The sequence below is a fragment of the Phacochoerus africanus genome, chromosome 2, assembly GCF_016906955.1.
Source record: "Phacochoerus africanus isolate WHEZ1 chromosome 2, ROS_Pafr_v1, whole genome shotgun sequence".
Taxonomy (NCBI): domain Eukaryota; kingdom Metazoa; phylum Chordata; class Mammalia; order Artiodactyla; family Suidae; genus Phacochoerus; species Phacochoerus africanus.
The window spans coordinates 211324948-211341416 of record NC_062545.1 but is presented as its reverse complement, the minus strand read 5'-3'; the positions used below and the strand labels follow the sequence as shown (position 1 = coordinate 211341416).

Below are 16469 nucleotides of genomic sequence, written 5' to 3'. Positions count from 1 at the left end.
ACAATATTTCATTTTACTCACAAATAAAATTATTCAGAGCTCATTATGCATAGGAAAATAAATAACTGCTATTTCTAAATCTTATTTAAAAAGTAGTTCATTTCCAATCTGTCTGAACTTCCTACTTATTCAGAACATAAAGAATATGACATTAATTGATTTCAATTTATAGGGACCTCCAAGAAAAATTATTTTGATAGGTATTTGCAGGTATTTATGGAATTGAAAAGAAAGCCATATAATTCATATTATCACTGGGAAAAAAGGAACAGAACGAAGAAAGGGTGTCAGAACCTATCAAGGTTCTCTAATTAGCAATACATACATCACATAATCTCTCTTGGCTTTATGTTAGATACTTTCTAAAATTCTATCAAACTCTAAAATTCCACAATTTCACATAAATACATGTACCTACTTACAACACATATATTGTATCATTTAGGTGCTTTGGGCAAGCAGTGTTCCATGAACTGCTACTGAGTAAGTGTACTGATTGCTCCTTCAATTCTTGCAGTGATATTTTTAAAGCATAAAAGCAGTGTATGAATACATTATCATCAGACAAGATTCAGGCCACATAGGTATATACGTGTATGCATACGGAGTATAACAGGAAAGTCCTCCCCCATAGCTTATACTCCCAGTCCTTTCCTCAGCAGAAAAAAAATGGCTAGCATCAGTTGAGTGTTTATTCATCAAAAATGTTATAATATCTGTATAATATCTATGTACAAGTACACATGCATACACATATAGCTAAACCAAACTATACACGAAGCACTATAGGTCTCCTTGCTTTTTTGAAGTATCTTTGTATGCTGACACAAGATATCCACGTCAGTATATATGCTGTCATTAACATATTCTGAACAGAAAAGTCCTTGTGCTGAAATATTTTCCAGGCTTGCCACTTGTCTTACAAGTTTGTGGATATTATACATACACACATGCAGAAGTTAAATTCTTCATGGAATCAAGAATTCTTTATGTAATTCTTTATGAAATTCTTTATGTAATCAAACATGTCAATTTTTTATGCTTCTGGGTTGTACATGTTACCTAATAAGTCCTTCCTCTGCACAGAGTAAATGAAAAGCTTTCTATTAATTTTCTCCAATTTTATAAATGGCGTGTTTTCAGATTCAGTTTCAATTCATGCGGAATGTATTTCAGGGTGCTGTGTGAGATATACGTCTTTTTTCATTTTTTCTTTTAAATTAGTAACCATTTGTTCCAACACAACTTACTACATTCTTCTTGTTCAATCAAGTTCTCGTCTCTCTGAAATTATCAAATATTCCTGGTACAAAGAATTGAGGAATGTGTGAACACCACAGAAGCAAGTAACATCTTTAAAATACTCAGGAACAAATGATAGAAAAATATCATCCTCTACATGCCTAGAACCTAACTAATAATCCACTGGCCCATTCACCCAACTTTATTTTAGTCTTATGAAAAAGTCTACTTCCTAGAGAATTGGCTAGCTTTAGTATTACTAAATTAATTATAACAATTAACAGTAAATCACCTCCACCACTCTTCAAATAAAGATGACAATCAAAGCTACTTTTCATCAGAAAAAGAGGTCAAGCTGCCCTTGTTAGCTGGGGTTTACTATAAATCATGCAACAGAAATTTCCATGCATTATTCATGCCGGCGTTCATGCCGACACATAGAAAAGAAGAGTGAATCAACACAGCAGACAACACACGCCTACTTCAGAAACATTTCTGGTTGCTGAACAACCGAGCTTTATTTTTAAAAAGTCTTATGGATCTAAAAGAAAAGCAGTCCTTCTCTTATAAGATATCCAAAAATAACTCTTCGGTTTCCCAGTACAACTTGCTATCCAAACTGAGGTCTTTCAAAAATTCACGTTAATATGTTTCTCCACTTTATACATCCTTGGTCTTAAGAAAAAATGGGGGAAAGGTTAAATTCAAATGCCGAGTAGACTTAAAAATAGTTCTTTTTCTTAAGTGTAATGCATATAAGGTTATACTTGGGGACATTATTTACCCAGATAACATGTTTATATAGACTAGCTACATACTTCAGCATTCAATGAACACAACCTGCTTTTCTTGAAGAATCGATCTACCACAGAAGTCTTCACTTACTTTTGAAAAATATACGTAAGCACAGGTGCTCCAACTTAACATTGCTCTCCCACTCTTTCTGAAATAGGGTATAGTTCCTTTATTTTCTGTACTCTTATACTCCTGAGAGAAAAGATAACGTCTTTCATACTTTTGCAAGCTTGCAGTTTTGTCACTAAGATTTATAGTCACTCTCATCACCTTGACTGGAGTGAATTAGTTAGTTCTGATACTAACCCTTTCTCCAAAAAATAAAAATTAAAAAATGGTATCAACAATATAAACATAAATGTGAAGGCAGAAATACTTTATGCCAGAGAATGACACCAAGTGGAAATTTACTCTTACAAATAGAATTTTTTAAAAATCATGGAATCCATTAGTTGTGTTTGTTATGCAAGGTGTGAAGAGGGGTTTCTATCATTACAAACATGAAGTTCAACTTGTACTGGAATCAGCAGCATTTCCTAGGGGGTCCAATGTTCAGGAGTGCAGGACATGCACCAAAATGGTATCATTTCATCTCTAAGCAAGAGGGAGACTGTGGGTGTAGCAGAAAGTGTGGGGCATAGGTGTGTGGATAAGAAGCAGAAAAGAGAATTAATTACACTGCTATTGAATCTTTACTGGTTGTACTTTTAGGCCAAAACAGAAAAAAAAAATGATAACATTTTCTCCCTCCCAACTATACTGAGCTTTTAAAGAAAAGTCTACAAGCACTTAACAAGTTTTGAACACAATTATTTCTACATTCTATTATGTCTTTGAAGATGAAAAGGAAAGGGGGATAAACAAATTAATCAAAAATTAAAACCTAGAACAAGGAGAAAACTCACTGGCGTTTTGTCTTTAAAATCCACATTTCAGTGACCGGCCTCTATTAATCCAAATACCATGGAAGTGGCCATGTTTTTCAGATTCTTGAGTAAGGGTTGTTTCCTTTAAACCCTTAAATGATAATCAAATATGCAAACACAATTCCTTAAAAAAACAAACAAACAAACAAACAAAGAACCCCACAAAATGGTCCTGCAAAGGGAATTTTGTGCAAAGGAGCTCTAAGGACTGCCTACAACCTTTGCTATCCAAGCAGCTGTCCAGGCCCAGGCTCTGCCCTTAGGAGTAGGGCCTCACATTACCTTGAGTCCGTGCTCTGCGTGATTAGCTCACCAAACTTAGAATTTCCTATAACATACTAGGCAAAGGTCAAATCAATTCTCATCAAGGTAAAAGAGAGAGGTAAAATTATTTGTGTATTTCCAGACACCATTTAAGCTGCAGCATTATTACACAATGAGCAAAGTCAAAAACCTGAGGAATCACTGAGATCCTCATACTCTATTTTATCCTTCTTTCACACCCACATGGAAGATTGTTTTTCTTAAATATTATATATGATTTTAATAATTAAAGAATCCCCAAGTGAGTTCAATTTTCTTTAAGAAAAATGGTCAACTTTGAAGTTCCATAACAAACTGCCACTCTGTCTTTTTAAAATAAATTTAGTGCTAAGAAAGAGGAAGATGAATTAATCATATAATTTTAAATTTACTTACATACAATTTTCCTGAAAATATCTTGGTACTAAAAAGACATTACAAAACAAGTAGAGAAACAAACAAGCAAAAAAAAAAAAAAAAAATCCAGTATTGCAATTTAATGAAATACAGAAAACAGTTCTATTTCTAAGAAAACCGAAAGCACACAGGAGTTTCACAATGTATTTTAAAACACTCTCATTAATGTCTCCTTTGTTGTTTTGTAGTTTAAATATTTCAGTTGATAGGCCAGCTTGCTAAAATTTGCTCCAACAAAAGAGTAAACTGCTTGGGAAGAAAAAAAAAAAAGGAAGCAAACAGACTTCAGTAAGCCAATATGTTGTGCCGCATACAGCCAGCATTTGCCCTGTAAAATATATGCTTCTCAGTATGCAGATTGTGTAATCCCTTTAAGTAACAATTACTAAATTAAACAATGCAATCTGTCCCACTGGCAAGAAGAAGTATGCTATGCTGTGGATTAGGAGATTCCATTAGGAGATGAATTCAGCTTCCAGCCCTGAGGCCAGTCAGACTGAATATGTTCCAGACAGGATTCAGTCCGACAGAGTCTCAGGTGTGGTGACAGAGGAGCAGCTGCTCTATTCAGGATTATACCTTGAAAACCAATTCAAGGAGATTGCCCAGCATCATTTGCAAGGATAACAGGTGCACTTTGAACATAAAAGAAAATGCTTTGAAAATGTTCTAGCCAAAAAATTACTTGTTAATCAGGAAAGGAGGAAAACTATGCAAGGCCTATGGAAATTCTACTTCCAACTTATTCATAAATATGGATTCCCTTACCATTAAATTTATGTGGAAAAAATACCTATTTCATATATTTAAAAAATAATTATTATCTAGTCTTTTATCTTAATTTTTATCTATACTTATATTTCCAACATAGAAAAATAAAGAAAATATATCCACATATGAACTCTTTGCCCAGATTTGAAAATCATTAATATTTTGTCATATTTTCTTCAATCTCTCTTTCTTTTTAAAGGGATATAATGTATTATAGATAGTTAAATTCCCATGTTTTCTTTTTTCTCCAAGAATAACTTCTTTTCTGATGTTGACTCATTCCCACCTATTTTCAGATTTTTAAAATATACACACTCACACACATACTTATAAAAATACACTGAATTGCTCTGTATATAAATTTCTAGAAAATATAAACAACTCCAACAAATCAATAGAAAGACAAAAACAGCCAAAAGACATACGAAGAGGCCATTGATGAATATGACAACTGGATGGTTCAATGCACGACAACATGTTCATTCTTCTAGTAATGAAGAACTCCAAATTAAAACAATAAGATATCATTTCACACCCAAAAGATTGGAGAGGTTGTTAAATATTACTTATTAAACTTTGTAGAGTATGTTATTAAGAACACAGGGTTAAGGGGGCACATACACCAATAATCTATTTCTAAAATTATAGATGGCACATAAAGTAATAGCAGCTAAATTCATCGTTCACATCCAGTGACCTAAACATACTCCACCATTCACTGGGATTTTTAAGTCAAGTGTTCCTTGGCATCATTTTATATAAAAACATATGAGAGCATTAAGTTTTAACTTAGGTAATAAATATTAAATTCATGCAAGAAATATTTGACTATACCACTGTGCATGAAAGTCAGTTTTAAAACTATTAAGAAAAATAAATCTACTACTGTAATTTTTCCAATATAGACACAGCTAAAAACACTACTTCAGAAATACATTTCAGGAGTTCCCGTCGTGGCGCAGTGGTAACGAATCCGACTAGGAACCATGAGATTGCAGGTTCGGTCCCTGCCCTTGCTCAGTGGGTTAACGATCCGGCATTGCCATGAGCTGTGGTGTAGGTTGCAGACAGGGCTTGGATTCAGCGTTGCTGTGGCTCTGGCGTAGGCCGGATTCGATCCCTAGCCTGGGAATCTCCATATGCCGCAAGAGCGGCCCTAGAAATGGCAAAAAGACAAAAAAAAAAGAAATACACTTCATTAATATTTTCCTTTCTGGAGTTCCCGTCGTGGTGCAGCTACAGTGAATCTGACTGGGAACCATGAGGTTGAGGGTTCAATCCCTGGCCTTGCTCAGTGGGTTAAGGATCCGGCATTGTAGTGTTGGTTGCAGCCGTGGCTCGGATCCCACTTTGCTGTGGCTGTGGCGTAGGCCTGCAGCTATAGCTCAGATTAGACCCCTAGCCTGGGAACCTCCATATGCTGTGGATACGGCCCTAAAAGGACCAAAAAAAAAAAAAATTTCCTTTCTAATATGCAGATTCTAATCAGATTTTTAAATGCTTGTGTCCATTATTCTGTATAACAGAGCCTAGATTTAAAAAGTCTCTAAGTGTCTACAAGGTATCCAATTAACACTATCCAAATAAAACTTTAATTTGATAATGAATCTATGACTGGGAAACATAATGTCTTCAACATGACACTCCCAAAACACCCCATTAACCACAACCTCTGGGAAATGACACACTATGTTCTCCCATAAATAAAATGGCATGTTCTTTGTACCTTGGGAGGAGAAGATGGAAGAGAAGGACCATAATTCAGGCTATCACTACAAGCACTGCCATGAAGAGACAGCAGAGACGTTTGAGTGGAGTAGATACTGTCATTATCTGGAGAGTACTGAGACTCAAATGCAGATTCATCAGCTAGGTCAACATCATTTGTGTCCACCTAGGAATAAAAACAATAATATCAGTGGGGCTGGGGGGAAGGGGGCAAGAAGATTTCTGTTACATTTATCACAAGGTCTCCACTTGAGACTAAAAGGCATAAAGTTAAACATTCTTTGGCCTATTCTATTTTTTATATTATCTCTTCACCCTCTTCACATCAGAAACTAACCAGTTCAACAGAACAAGGACAAACTGGTTCTAGCATGGAAGGCACAGAAAGTTATTTCATCAATAAAAGGATGAAAGCTAACAATTAACAAAGGGCCTGGAGCAATTCTAAGTTTAAAGTTTCATAAATTTTAAAAATACTTTTTTCCAGTTCACATTTTCTTTAAAAAAAAAAAAAACAGCTGTCCAACTCCTTGAATTTTATAATAAAATGAATGAGATCATCACTTTTCTTATTCAACTAAAATAAACTTATTCAACAAGGCAGCAAAGTAATTAATCTGTGTGTAAAGTTCCCAAAACAATGTATTTTGTTTCAATTATCCTTTAACCAGATTTTAAAATCATTCAGGTTGTAGGTCTAGAACTTGATGGTGATCATCAGAAATCAAAAAGAATATCTATGATTTCACACTGCAATTATATTAATAAGAGACCTAATTATGATCTGTTTATAATGAAGCTGTAAGTTATAAACTTCTATTGTTGGAAAACTCAGAAAGAGTGAGGTAGAGAACTTCACATTTTATTTAAAAAATCCTATTACCATTTTCTGTGGCAGAACCAAGCAAAACAATTAAGTCACAATGAACTTGTAGCTCTTCCTACAAATCACCCACAAGTTACATCTTAGAATACACAGAACTGACATAAATACTACCTTTCTCTTATATCAGCAGTATTTTTCTTGATGGTGAAAACCCATATGTTGTTTCTTTGTGATTTCAACTTACAAGTTTAGCCAGGAGAAGCACTGCAACATTATACTTGCTTACGTTCTTGCAAAAACCTCATTAAGACTGCAGGTTGGTCATTTTAAAGTGATCCTCTCTAATAACATATTTTAAATACTTATTCAAAGTTACTAGTGGAGGTTTATACCTTACAAATGTACAAAGGTACGTAGACTCTTAACTTTTGCTATCTAGATAGTATTAATGAAACCTGGTGTTATGGATTATAATAAATACGTAAGAGTATCTAGGAATAATCTGTATGCTTATCACTGACACCCTAGAATCCTGAGAGATCCTAACAATGAATTCATCTAATTACTGTAGAGACTGAAAACACTAGAACCCAGAGAAGCTGACTGACCAATGTAAGACCATACAGCTAATTAGAACACCAAATACCATTATAAGATGCTGAACTCACTTAAAGGTGGGTCTACTTTTCTTTTTGACTGGCATTTATTTAAGGAGATTCAAGTAAGCCATGTAAAATCTAGAGAAAACTGCTACTTGGGGCACTTCTAGAGACAATAATGTATTTGTGATATACTTAAGAGGAATTTACTATGGCTGGGTACTATTTAATACATTTATACCCTAGTAGTTTATGTAGTTCATAGCATTCTAAACTATCTACCTTTGAAGTGGTAATAACGCCCTGGGGGGAATGGGGCCAAATGTTACCTGCTATGCTGAGGATTATAATGTGAAATTATTCATTTATTACAATTACCCCAAAACTTACCAAATGGCTATTTTAGGGGCTGGCAACTGAAAAATACTAATGTGAAGAACTGTCTCCTTTAACACAAGGATTATCAGAATCAAAGAAATAATTCATACTCTGGTTTAAAGAAAGATACACACGATTGATTACAAACACCTAGTAAAGAAGTTCACAGGTTTTAAACCTCTCACTAGTCTAATACTACTAAAGCAAGTATTTAAAATATTCCTTTCTAGTAGACAAAGCAATGTCCCTCCTCCCCAAAAAAATTTAGGTCAGGCTTTAATGGTGGAAGTACTAGGAACAGGATATACAATTTGCTACATTTATATTGTATAAATGTCACATTCATAGTTATATCTGGAATTTAGTTTTATACTTTAACTATTAACACAGCATTGGTTCCTCTACCAGAAAATAAGGTTGTTGGGAGCAAGAATTATGTATTTATTCATTAAAGTGGCCTCCTGTTGTCCCTAAATATATTTATCACAATGAATGATTTTATATAAATCAAGTAAAAATGAAATTTTAATTTATATTTTTTCTAGTAAATCAGTAATGTTTACATGCACATATTCATAGAAAAGATGGGTTTGCTTCTTTTGGAAGTTTTAGTGCTCTTAATCAATAACTGAGCCAATTTATGTTGACTGTTACATTATTAACACCTAATGAAAAATACACCTGTTACTTCATTAAAAGGAAGCCTAAACAACTGATTTATGACTGAATATCAAAAAAAGTTCAAGAATGCCTACAGATAACCAAGTATGGAATTAGAGCAAACAAGTGCTCCAACAACTTTGGCATGATTATGATGTAAAAATTAATTCTATATGTTGACATAACTCATTATGAACTGAATCTCCTCCACAAATCCAACAATTTTGTCTTATGTAATGGTTTGTTTTTCTTCTCATTCTGAACTATGAAAATTACTGGAGTTGAAAAGAAAATGTTTAGTTTTCAAAAACATAGTGAACGAAGAATAATATTTTGAAAAGCAAAAATAAGACACACAAGATTTTGAAAGAAAGTTTGATAAGTCGTGGCCACTAACCAGAGCCAAGTCAGCCCTGAAGAGGGCTTTGTCAGCCAGCCCCTCCTCCTCACAGGAATGTGGTGGGTAGAGAAAGGAATCCTCCTTAGCAGAAACATAACCTTCTTCTGGTGACAGCTGCAGGGAGAATGAAGCTCAGTGTTTGAGGAGTAGTTCATGAAAAAGAGAGAATACAAAAGAGGGAAGGAAGGGAGGACAGAGAGAGAGAGAGAAAAAGGAAGGGGAGGAAAGGAAAAAGAGGAAGTTTTCATATATGTTTTCAAATTATAGTCATAATAAACATATGACTGACATAAATAAGCATGAAATATGATAAATATTCATATTCAACAGTTTTATATGTTAAGACACAATGAGGATGTTTATTCCAATACCAACATCATCTGTTGGATGAGAATCCCTTTCTACAAATTTCTTCATTCTTATAAAGATTATCCAAATCAACAACTGCTTTATAATATAATTATCTTCTGGTCATTCCTGCCTGCCAAATATTCAGATTAAGTGATGACTTGTTAACATAGAGGTAAGGCAACTTTTAGGTGTCAAGACATAAAAGAAGTTGTAGAAAAACAAAACATAAAAAGGACGAACTTCTTTCTGTCATCCCTTACTAGAATATTATCTTAAAGATGATTATTTCCTTGACAAGAAACACGAGTAAATCCTACAACGAAGGCTCACAATTTATCATGGCTTAAAAAAACCACCACCACCAACCCTACATATACACAGTCTGCTTACTGTGTATCCTCAGATATCAAATTATAACCATGATCACAGTGACAGAAAACCTAGTTCTTAAATTTACAATCTCAGATAAAATAGGCTACAATATTTAGGTAATCTTGCCTATATCGCCCTGTATCACCAATACACACAAAAGGGGGTTTTTTTGGTTTGTTTTTGCCTTTTTTTTTTGCTTTTGTTTTAGGGCCACACCCATGGCATATGGAAGTTCCCAGGCTAGAGGCTGAATTGAAACTATAGCTGCTGGCCACAGCCACAGCCATGCAGGATCCAAGCTGTGTCTGTGACCTACAACAGAGCTCACAGCAACACCAGATCCTTAACCAACTGAGCAAGGTCAGGGATTGAACCTGCACCCTCATGTATACTAGTCAGATTCATTTCCACTGTGTCACAACAGGAACTCCCACACAAAAGTATGGAAACTCCCACACGAGAATATTTAAGGGGAAAAACATTGGCACTGTTTTGTTTGTTCATCTTCTTTTCCCACACATATGAGTTTAATGGTGAGTAAAACTCAACTTTATGTAAAAAAAATTTATCATCTTTTGTAATGTTCATTAAATTTGAAATATTAAATACTCTTAGGAAAGAAATATATTTTGGATCTAGCTAGGAACAAAAAGATCATTTCTGAGTAAGTGGCATGGTTTTGCCTTAAGGGCAGTAAAAAACATATGTTGAGTCACTTTCCTTTGCCTAACAAAAAGATCAATCCAAATGTATGGTCAATCTTAATAAATATGTACAGACCCATAACAGCCTATCTTCATTCACATTCCCCATTATACTGATCTCTTCTGATTTCGCCAGCCCTCGATTGATTGATTTTACGATTTGGTTAACATATTCTTCCTTCTTCCCTTCCTCTCTCCCTCCCTTTCTTTCTGTTTTCATAAATATATTTTCAGAGGTTACCAAAATTCATCATAGGATAAAAAGTGGAGCATGAAAAATTTAATCAATATTTTAAATATATTAACAAGCTTCCAATTTTTTTTTTTTTGTCTTTTGCCATTTCTAGGGCTGCTCCCACGGCATATGGAGATTCCCAGGCTAGGGGTCCAGTCGGAGCTGTAGCCACCAGCCTATGCCAGAGCCAAAGCCACGTGGGATCTGAGCCGCGTCTGTGGCCTACACCACAGCTCACGGCAACACCGGATCCTTAACCCACTGAGCAAGGCCAGGGATCGAACCCGCAACCTCATGGTTCCTAGTCGGATTCGTTAACCACTGAGCCACAATGGGAACTCCCAAGCTTCCAATTTGAACAAACTCTTTGACAAAGTCAACAAACCTTTATTTGAAGTTTTATGTAAATATATCTATGTGTTTATGTTTCTTTAAGAGAAGGTCTATTTGCCTTTGCACTTAAAAATATATGTACACACTGAAAATCCATGAATACCGAGAATGACTCTAATATTTAATGGTAATTCAGTGACAAGTGCTATGTTTCAATCACTATATGTAATAAACACATTGATATTATGCAGCATGAATTTATTAGTTATTTTTATATTGCAGTAATGAATATCATGAAGGCTATTCCCTTCTAGGAGGAGAGATATCAGCTGAAGAACCCACACTGGAAAGTTCATTTTCTTGCTCTGCAGTAATTAGACATCAAACATGTCAAAGTGAATAAGACAGAGATTCTACTTTATTCTGTTGTAATTAAAGATTCTACCATGTTAATGTCATTAGTTTCTCTAATATCCCACCAAACTGGAAAAGATATTTTAAAGCCTATTTCTCTGAAAATATGTGATTCTATTTTGATCATGACCTTACTTTTGAATAAAAAGGTCAAAAGTGAACCATACAACAATAAGTGTGAAATTTATTTCTGAACTTCCTGTTTTCTTTCCTTTAATCTTTTTTTTTTTCCCGCATTTTTAGGGCTGTACCCACGGCATGTGGAGGCTTCCAGGCTAGGGGATGAATCAGAACTACAGCTGCTGGCCGAAACCCAGCCATAGCAATGCAGGATTCAAGCCGCGTCTGTGACCTACACCACAGTTCACGGCAACACTGGATCCTTAACCCACTGAGCAAGGGCAGGAATCAAACCCACAACCTCTTGGTTACTAGTCAGATTCATTTCCACTGCATCACAGTAGCAACTCCTTTCCTTTATTCTTTTAAAAAATATTACTCAAAATTAAATCATTAGACTCATTATACTCTTGGAGCTAATAATCATGTAGATGAAAAGTACCCAATGTCATGATTCACTCAGGAAAACATGAGCTAAAAGCCTGAAAGACATTTTACAAATTAAAAGATACCAATAAAATCTGAATTCTTACAGGTAAAGGCTTGGCAACTCCTATTCTCACAGTTCCTGAGGGTGCACCCTTCAGTGCCTGGACAGCTTCTTCAAGACTGCTGTTTTCCAGGTTAACATCATTGACAAACATGAGTCGATCTCCAGGGAGAAGTCGTCCATCCTTTTCGGCAACACCACCAGGCACCAGAGAACGAATTACAATCACAGTGCTTGCTGGGTCAACTGGATCCTGACAGAACAGAAAAGGAAAGAGAAGGATTTCTACACTTAAAAATGTTGTTACAGGTTGTCCACTCTGAATTGTAATGGATGATAATTGCTGCAAGTGTCTTTTAAAAATTTTATACAGCACTTCCAATAAATTATCTTGGTGAAGGCTATTTGCATTTTAAAGAGTTTAGGAGGAGTTCATCCTCAACAGTGGCACTCTCACTTTCCATGGTTCCTAAGTTAACCTCTTTAATTATACAAGTAACTTTAGATAAACCTTTCAATTTTACTATCACCAGAGATACATGAATTATTAACAACAGCATTTGTTGATAGGAAGTCACTGCTGTGGGACATCTGTAAATGTGAGTGTACTGAGGGTAGGGTCGGGGGGGGGGGCATACAATATTTGGTGATGCAGTGTTTTTAGATACACAGAAACATTAACATTAGAACCAGACTCCAGGAAGGAGGCCCAAGGAAGAACACAATGCCCTGGAGTCAGCTGAGCCGGCTTTCGTCTCAGTACTAATTAATGAGGAGCAACAGCTACGCTTCATCAGACCAGTTTCAGCTTCTCCTCAGTTACTCAGCTCAGAACATAAGGATGCAGGCCACACCTGACCAATTTAAAATTATTCATAAATTCTATCAGATAATAAGAATATTAGAATTTAGAATATATTCAATTATAAGTCTACATTCACTTTGGACAAAAGAAATAAATACTTAAAACTTTGTCTTACCACTCAAATATGAACCTTCAATTAAGAGCAGGGAAATAAAAATAATTAGGCATTTCCCCAAAGAAACAAAAAAAACTATATTTCTAGAGTATTACTAAAAAATATTCTGCATATTCTTCAAATTCCCAAGAGCTGAAATATAAAAAAGCTCAACGAATTCTGTATGAAAAGAAATGCTTCATGATAACCAATTAATCATATCAATTATCATTTGGAAAGACTTATTAGAAAAAGAATACCTCTCTGATGACACTAAGATATTATCTACTTTTCTCCTGCTCTTGACAATATACATTTAGCACCTGTAATCTTTAAAAAAAAAAAAAAACTGTTAAAAGTAGGATATATTTACCTGATAATCTAAAATGCTAAAACCAAGTCCTTGACTGCCTTTTTCCAGCTCTATGTTCTGAACGTCAGCCTCCCACATGGCCAAAGGTCCTTGAACCTCCTCCTCTCCATTCTGGCCCACATCAGGCATCGCCAGCACAGGATCCTCTGTCTCCGAGGACCCGATGAACTCACCAAGATCTACGTGAGGCTGCATAATAGACCAGACAGCTCTTATTTCAGAGGCACTAGAAACACATACCAACCAAAAACACATACTTGCTACAGGGAAAAGGGAGAGCGCCAGCATCTCTCCAGAATAAAACATTCACATACAAGAGCAGCAACAGCTTATCATGAAACCTTTATAAATTAAGGGAGAAATTAGAAATGCCTAACTTGTAACAGGCATTTAAAATGTATGGTTCAAAGATCTCCTATAAAAATATATAATGGGAGTTCCCGTCGTGGCTCAGTGGTTAACGAATCCGACTACGAACCATGAGGTTGCGGGTTCAATCCCTGCCCTTGCTCAGTGGGTTAACGATCCGGCGTTGCCGTGAGCTGTGGTGTAGGTTGCAGACGCGGCTCGGATCCCGCGTTGCTATGGCTCTGGCATAGGCTGGTGGCTACAGCTCCGATTCGACCCCCTAGCCTGGGAACCTCCATATGCCACAGGAGTGGCCCAAGAAATGGCAAAAAGACAAAAAGACAAAAAAAAATAATATATATATATATATAATGATTGCATCTCAGCAGCATGATTGTAGGTAATTTTTACTTTGTAAGTGAATGAAACACATTTGTCATCAGAAAAAATATGTAAGGCTATTTTAATATTTTTTCAATGGTAATACTGTAATTCTTTTTTTTGTTTGTCTTTTTTTTTTATTGTACTGGGGTATAGCTAATTTACAATGCTGTATTACTGGCTTAAGGTATTTTTATATTAAAGAAAAAGAACTGTTATTATAAATAACAATTCAAGGAGTTCCTGTCATGGCTCAGTGGTTAACAAATCCGACTAGGAACCACAAGGTTGCAGGTTCGATCCCTGGCCTCGCTCAGTGGGATGAGGCTCTGGCGTTGCCGTGTGCTGGGGTGTAGGTCACAGACGCAGCTCAGATCCCGCATTGCTGTGGCTATGGTGTATCCCGGCAGCTACAGCTCCGATTAGACCCCCAGGCTGGGAACCTCCATATGCCGAGGGTATGGCCCTAGAAAAGAAAAAAAAAAAAGTAACAATTCAAGAGAAGATAGCTATAGGTAGAAGTTCTGCACTCTATGCAGATAAGGGCACTAAAATGATGTGACTTGTGCACATGATTATTTCATTATGAGTTAACATGCACAGTGGCGAGATGAGATCAAAGTTAGAATGGCCTGGGCTTGAAGACCATCTCTATGATGCTTCTGTGTTGCTCTGAGTGGTATTCTCAACCTGGGCTTCAGTTACCCATCTCATAGAATTTTTGAGGATTAAGTGAGGTAACATTTGAAAGCATTTGGCACAGAAACAGGGGTTTAAATATTAACTTCTTACAGTAAAAACATATTACAGTGAATCTAGGTTAATTCAGCTTTGTTCACATGTTGGACACACTAAATAAGAAAAAAATGTGTTTTTGAGAGGACATTCTAGTTTAACTACTATCTATGCTTTTCATCAATTATTGCACAGTAGGACCATGGATGCAAATACATCCACTTGCTTTACTGTAATAACCCCATTTATATCACATGAAAATGTATTTGGGTTTGTATGGTTCTAGGCTTTGATTTCTATATAATTTGGAATTATGTTTCTTATCTATCCCATTCTTATCACTGAGCTGGGGAGGTTACATAAAAGTATCTTTTATTAAATATGTACTACATACCTACTACTTTCATACGTTAATTTTCTTGTCTGTTAAGGCAAACAATATGAGTGTCTCATTCATAAGAATAATGTGAATAAATTATACAAGCACATAGTGCACAATAATATCTAATATTATTATATTAGTTAACCCATAGGGCAACCTTCCAAGACAGGCATCAGGACTTATATTTTACGAAAAGAAAAGTGAGATTCAGAAAGATGAAGGGACTTGACCAGGTCACAGAGCTAGTAAGTGCCAAGCCTAATTCAAACCCAGTCTGTCTGACTCTAAAGTCTATCCTACAAGCCATGGGACATGCGAAGAAATCAAATACCAAGTAAGAGGAAAAAGGCTTAAAAGGGTTTAAATGCCATTCGCCTTTCTGTTATAATTCAGGTTAGTCTCCTATCTGCAAATCTGATACCTTTTCTGTTAGTTCAATGTCACACAAGTCCAGGCTGTCCAATTCTGACTGGGCGGTGGGTGGCACGGTTCGACGACAGCACACCATTGTCACCTCTATAGGCAGTTCTTTTAAAATAGTCACCACATCCTGGTGATTCTCCCCAAGGAGAGTTATCCCATTCACCTGTGCAAAAAGAGAGGTTGTCCAAGAAAGAAAATGACTAACATGACTACTCTTTTCAAAATGATTTTTTTACTAAATAAACTGTACTAAGGGGAGTACACAGCTCAGTTGTGCTCAGAACTACAGTTGTACCTGCAGTGGTGTTACCTAAAACAATCTACATGCAACACAAGAGGCTTGCTGGAACTGCACCTTCTAAAACACTCACAGGAAAAATCACTAGCTTTCAACCATGTTCCACCATATGCCAGTGTGAGAGTCTGGAAAGAGAGTTAATAAAATCATTTCCAAAGGATGAAGGGAAAAGGAGTTTATTTTTGATGATACTTTGTATCATTAAGTGAAAAAATCAAAACAGAAAATGGCACTGATTATATGCAAGTATGTTTTGAAAGCTGTGAGAAACAAATATATTCAAATTTTCTCACTTATTCATTAAAAGCACCTGAGAGATGCACAGAACCAATTATAACAGGGGTTACACTTAATGAAGGGTAATGAGAAGTGAGTTGACTGGGACAAATAAGAGATTTTCACTATAGTGTCTCTTTTGTCTTCTTTGTGATTTTGAAACATGTGAATACATTACCTATTCTAAAAATTGAAGGTTTAAAAAAATTTAAAGCAAGTTTTTATAATTC

At 35.7% G+C, this 16469-nt stretch overlaps 1 protein-coding gene across 7 annotated transcripts in view; it reads right to left on the bottom strand.

The window, feature by feature from the left end:
* The window catches only part of MPDZ (multiple PDZ domain crumbs cell polarity complex component), a 170091-nt gene that overhangs the window by 71422 nt on the left and 82200 nt on the right, over positions 1–16469 (bottom strand). For 6 of the 7 annotated variants that reach the window (XM_047767639.1, XM_047767642.1, XM_047767645.1 and 3 more), the window contains exons 15-19: positions 15664–15828; positions 13397–13585; positions 12108–12317; positions 9043–9159; positions 6181–6348 (exon numbers count right to left, since the gene is read on the bottom strand). In XM_047767639.1, the coding sequence (XP_047623595.1) occupies positions 6181–6348; positions 9043–9159; positions 12108–12317; positions 13397–13585; positions 15664–15828 (849 nt within the window). The remainder of the gene's footprint in view (positions 1–6180; positions 6349–9042; positions 9160–12107; positions 12318–13396; positions 13586–15663; positions 15829–16469) is intronic. The other variant, XM_047767644.1, reaches the window with a different exon arrangement.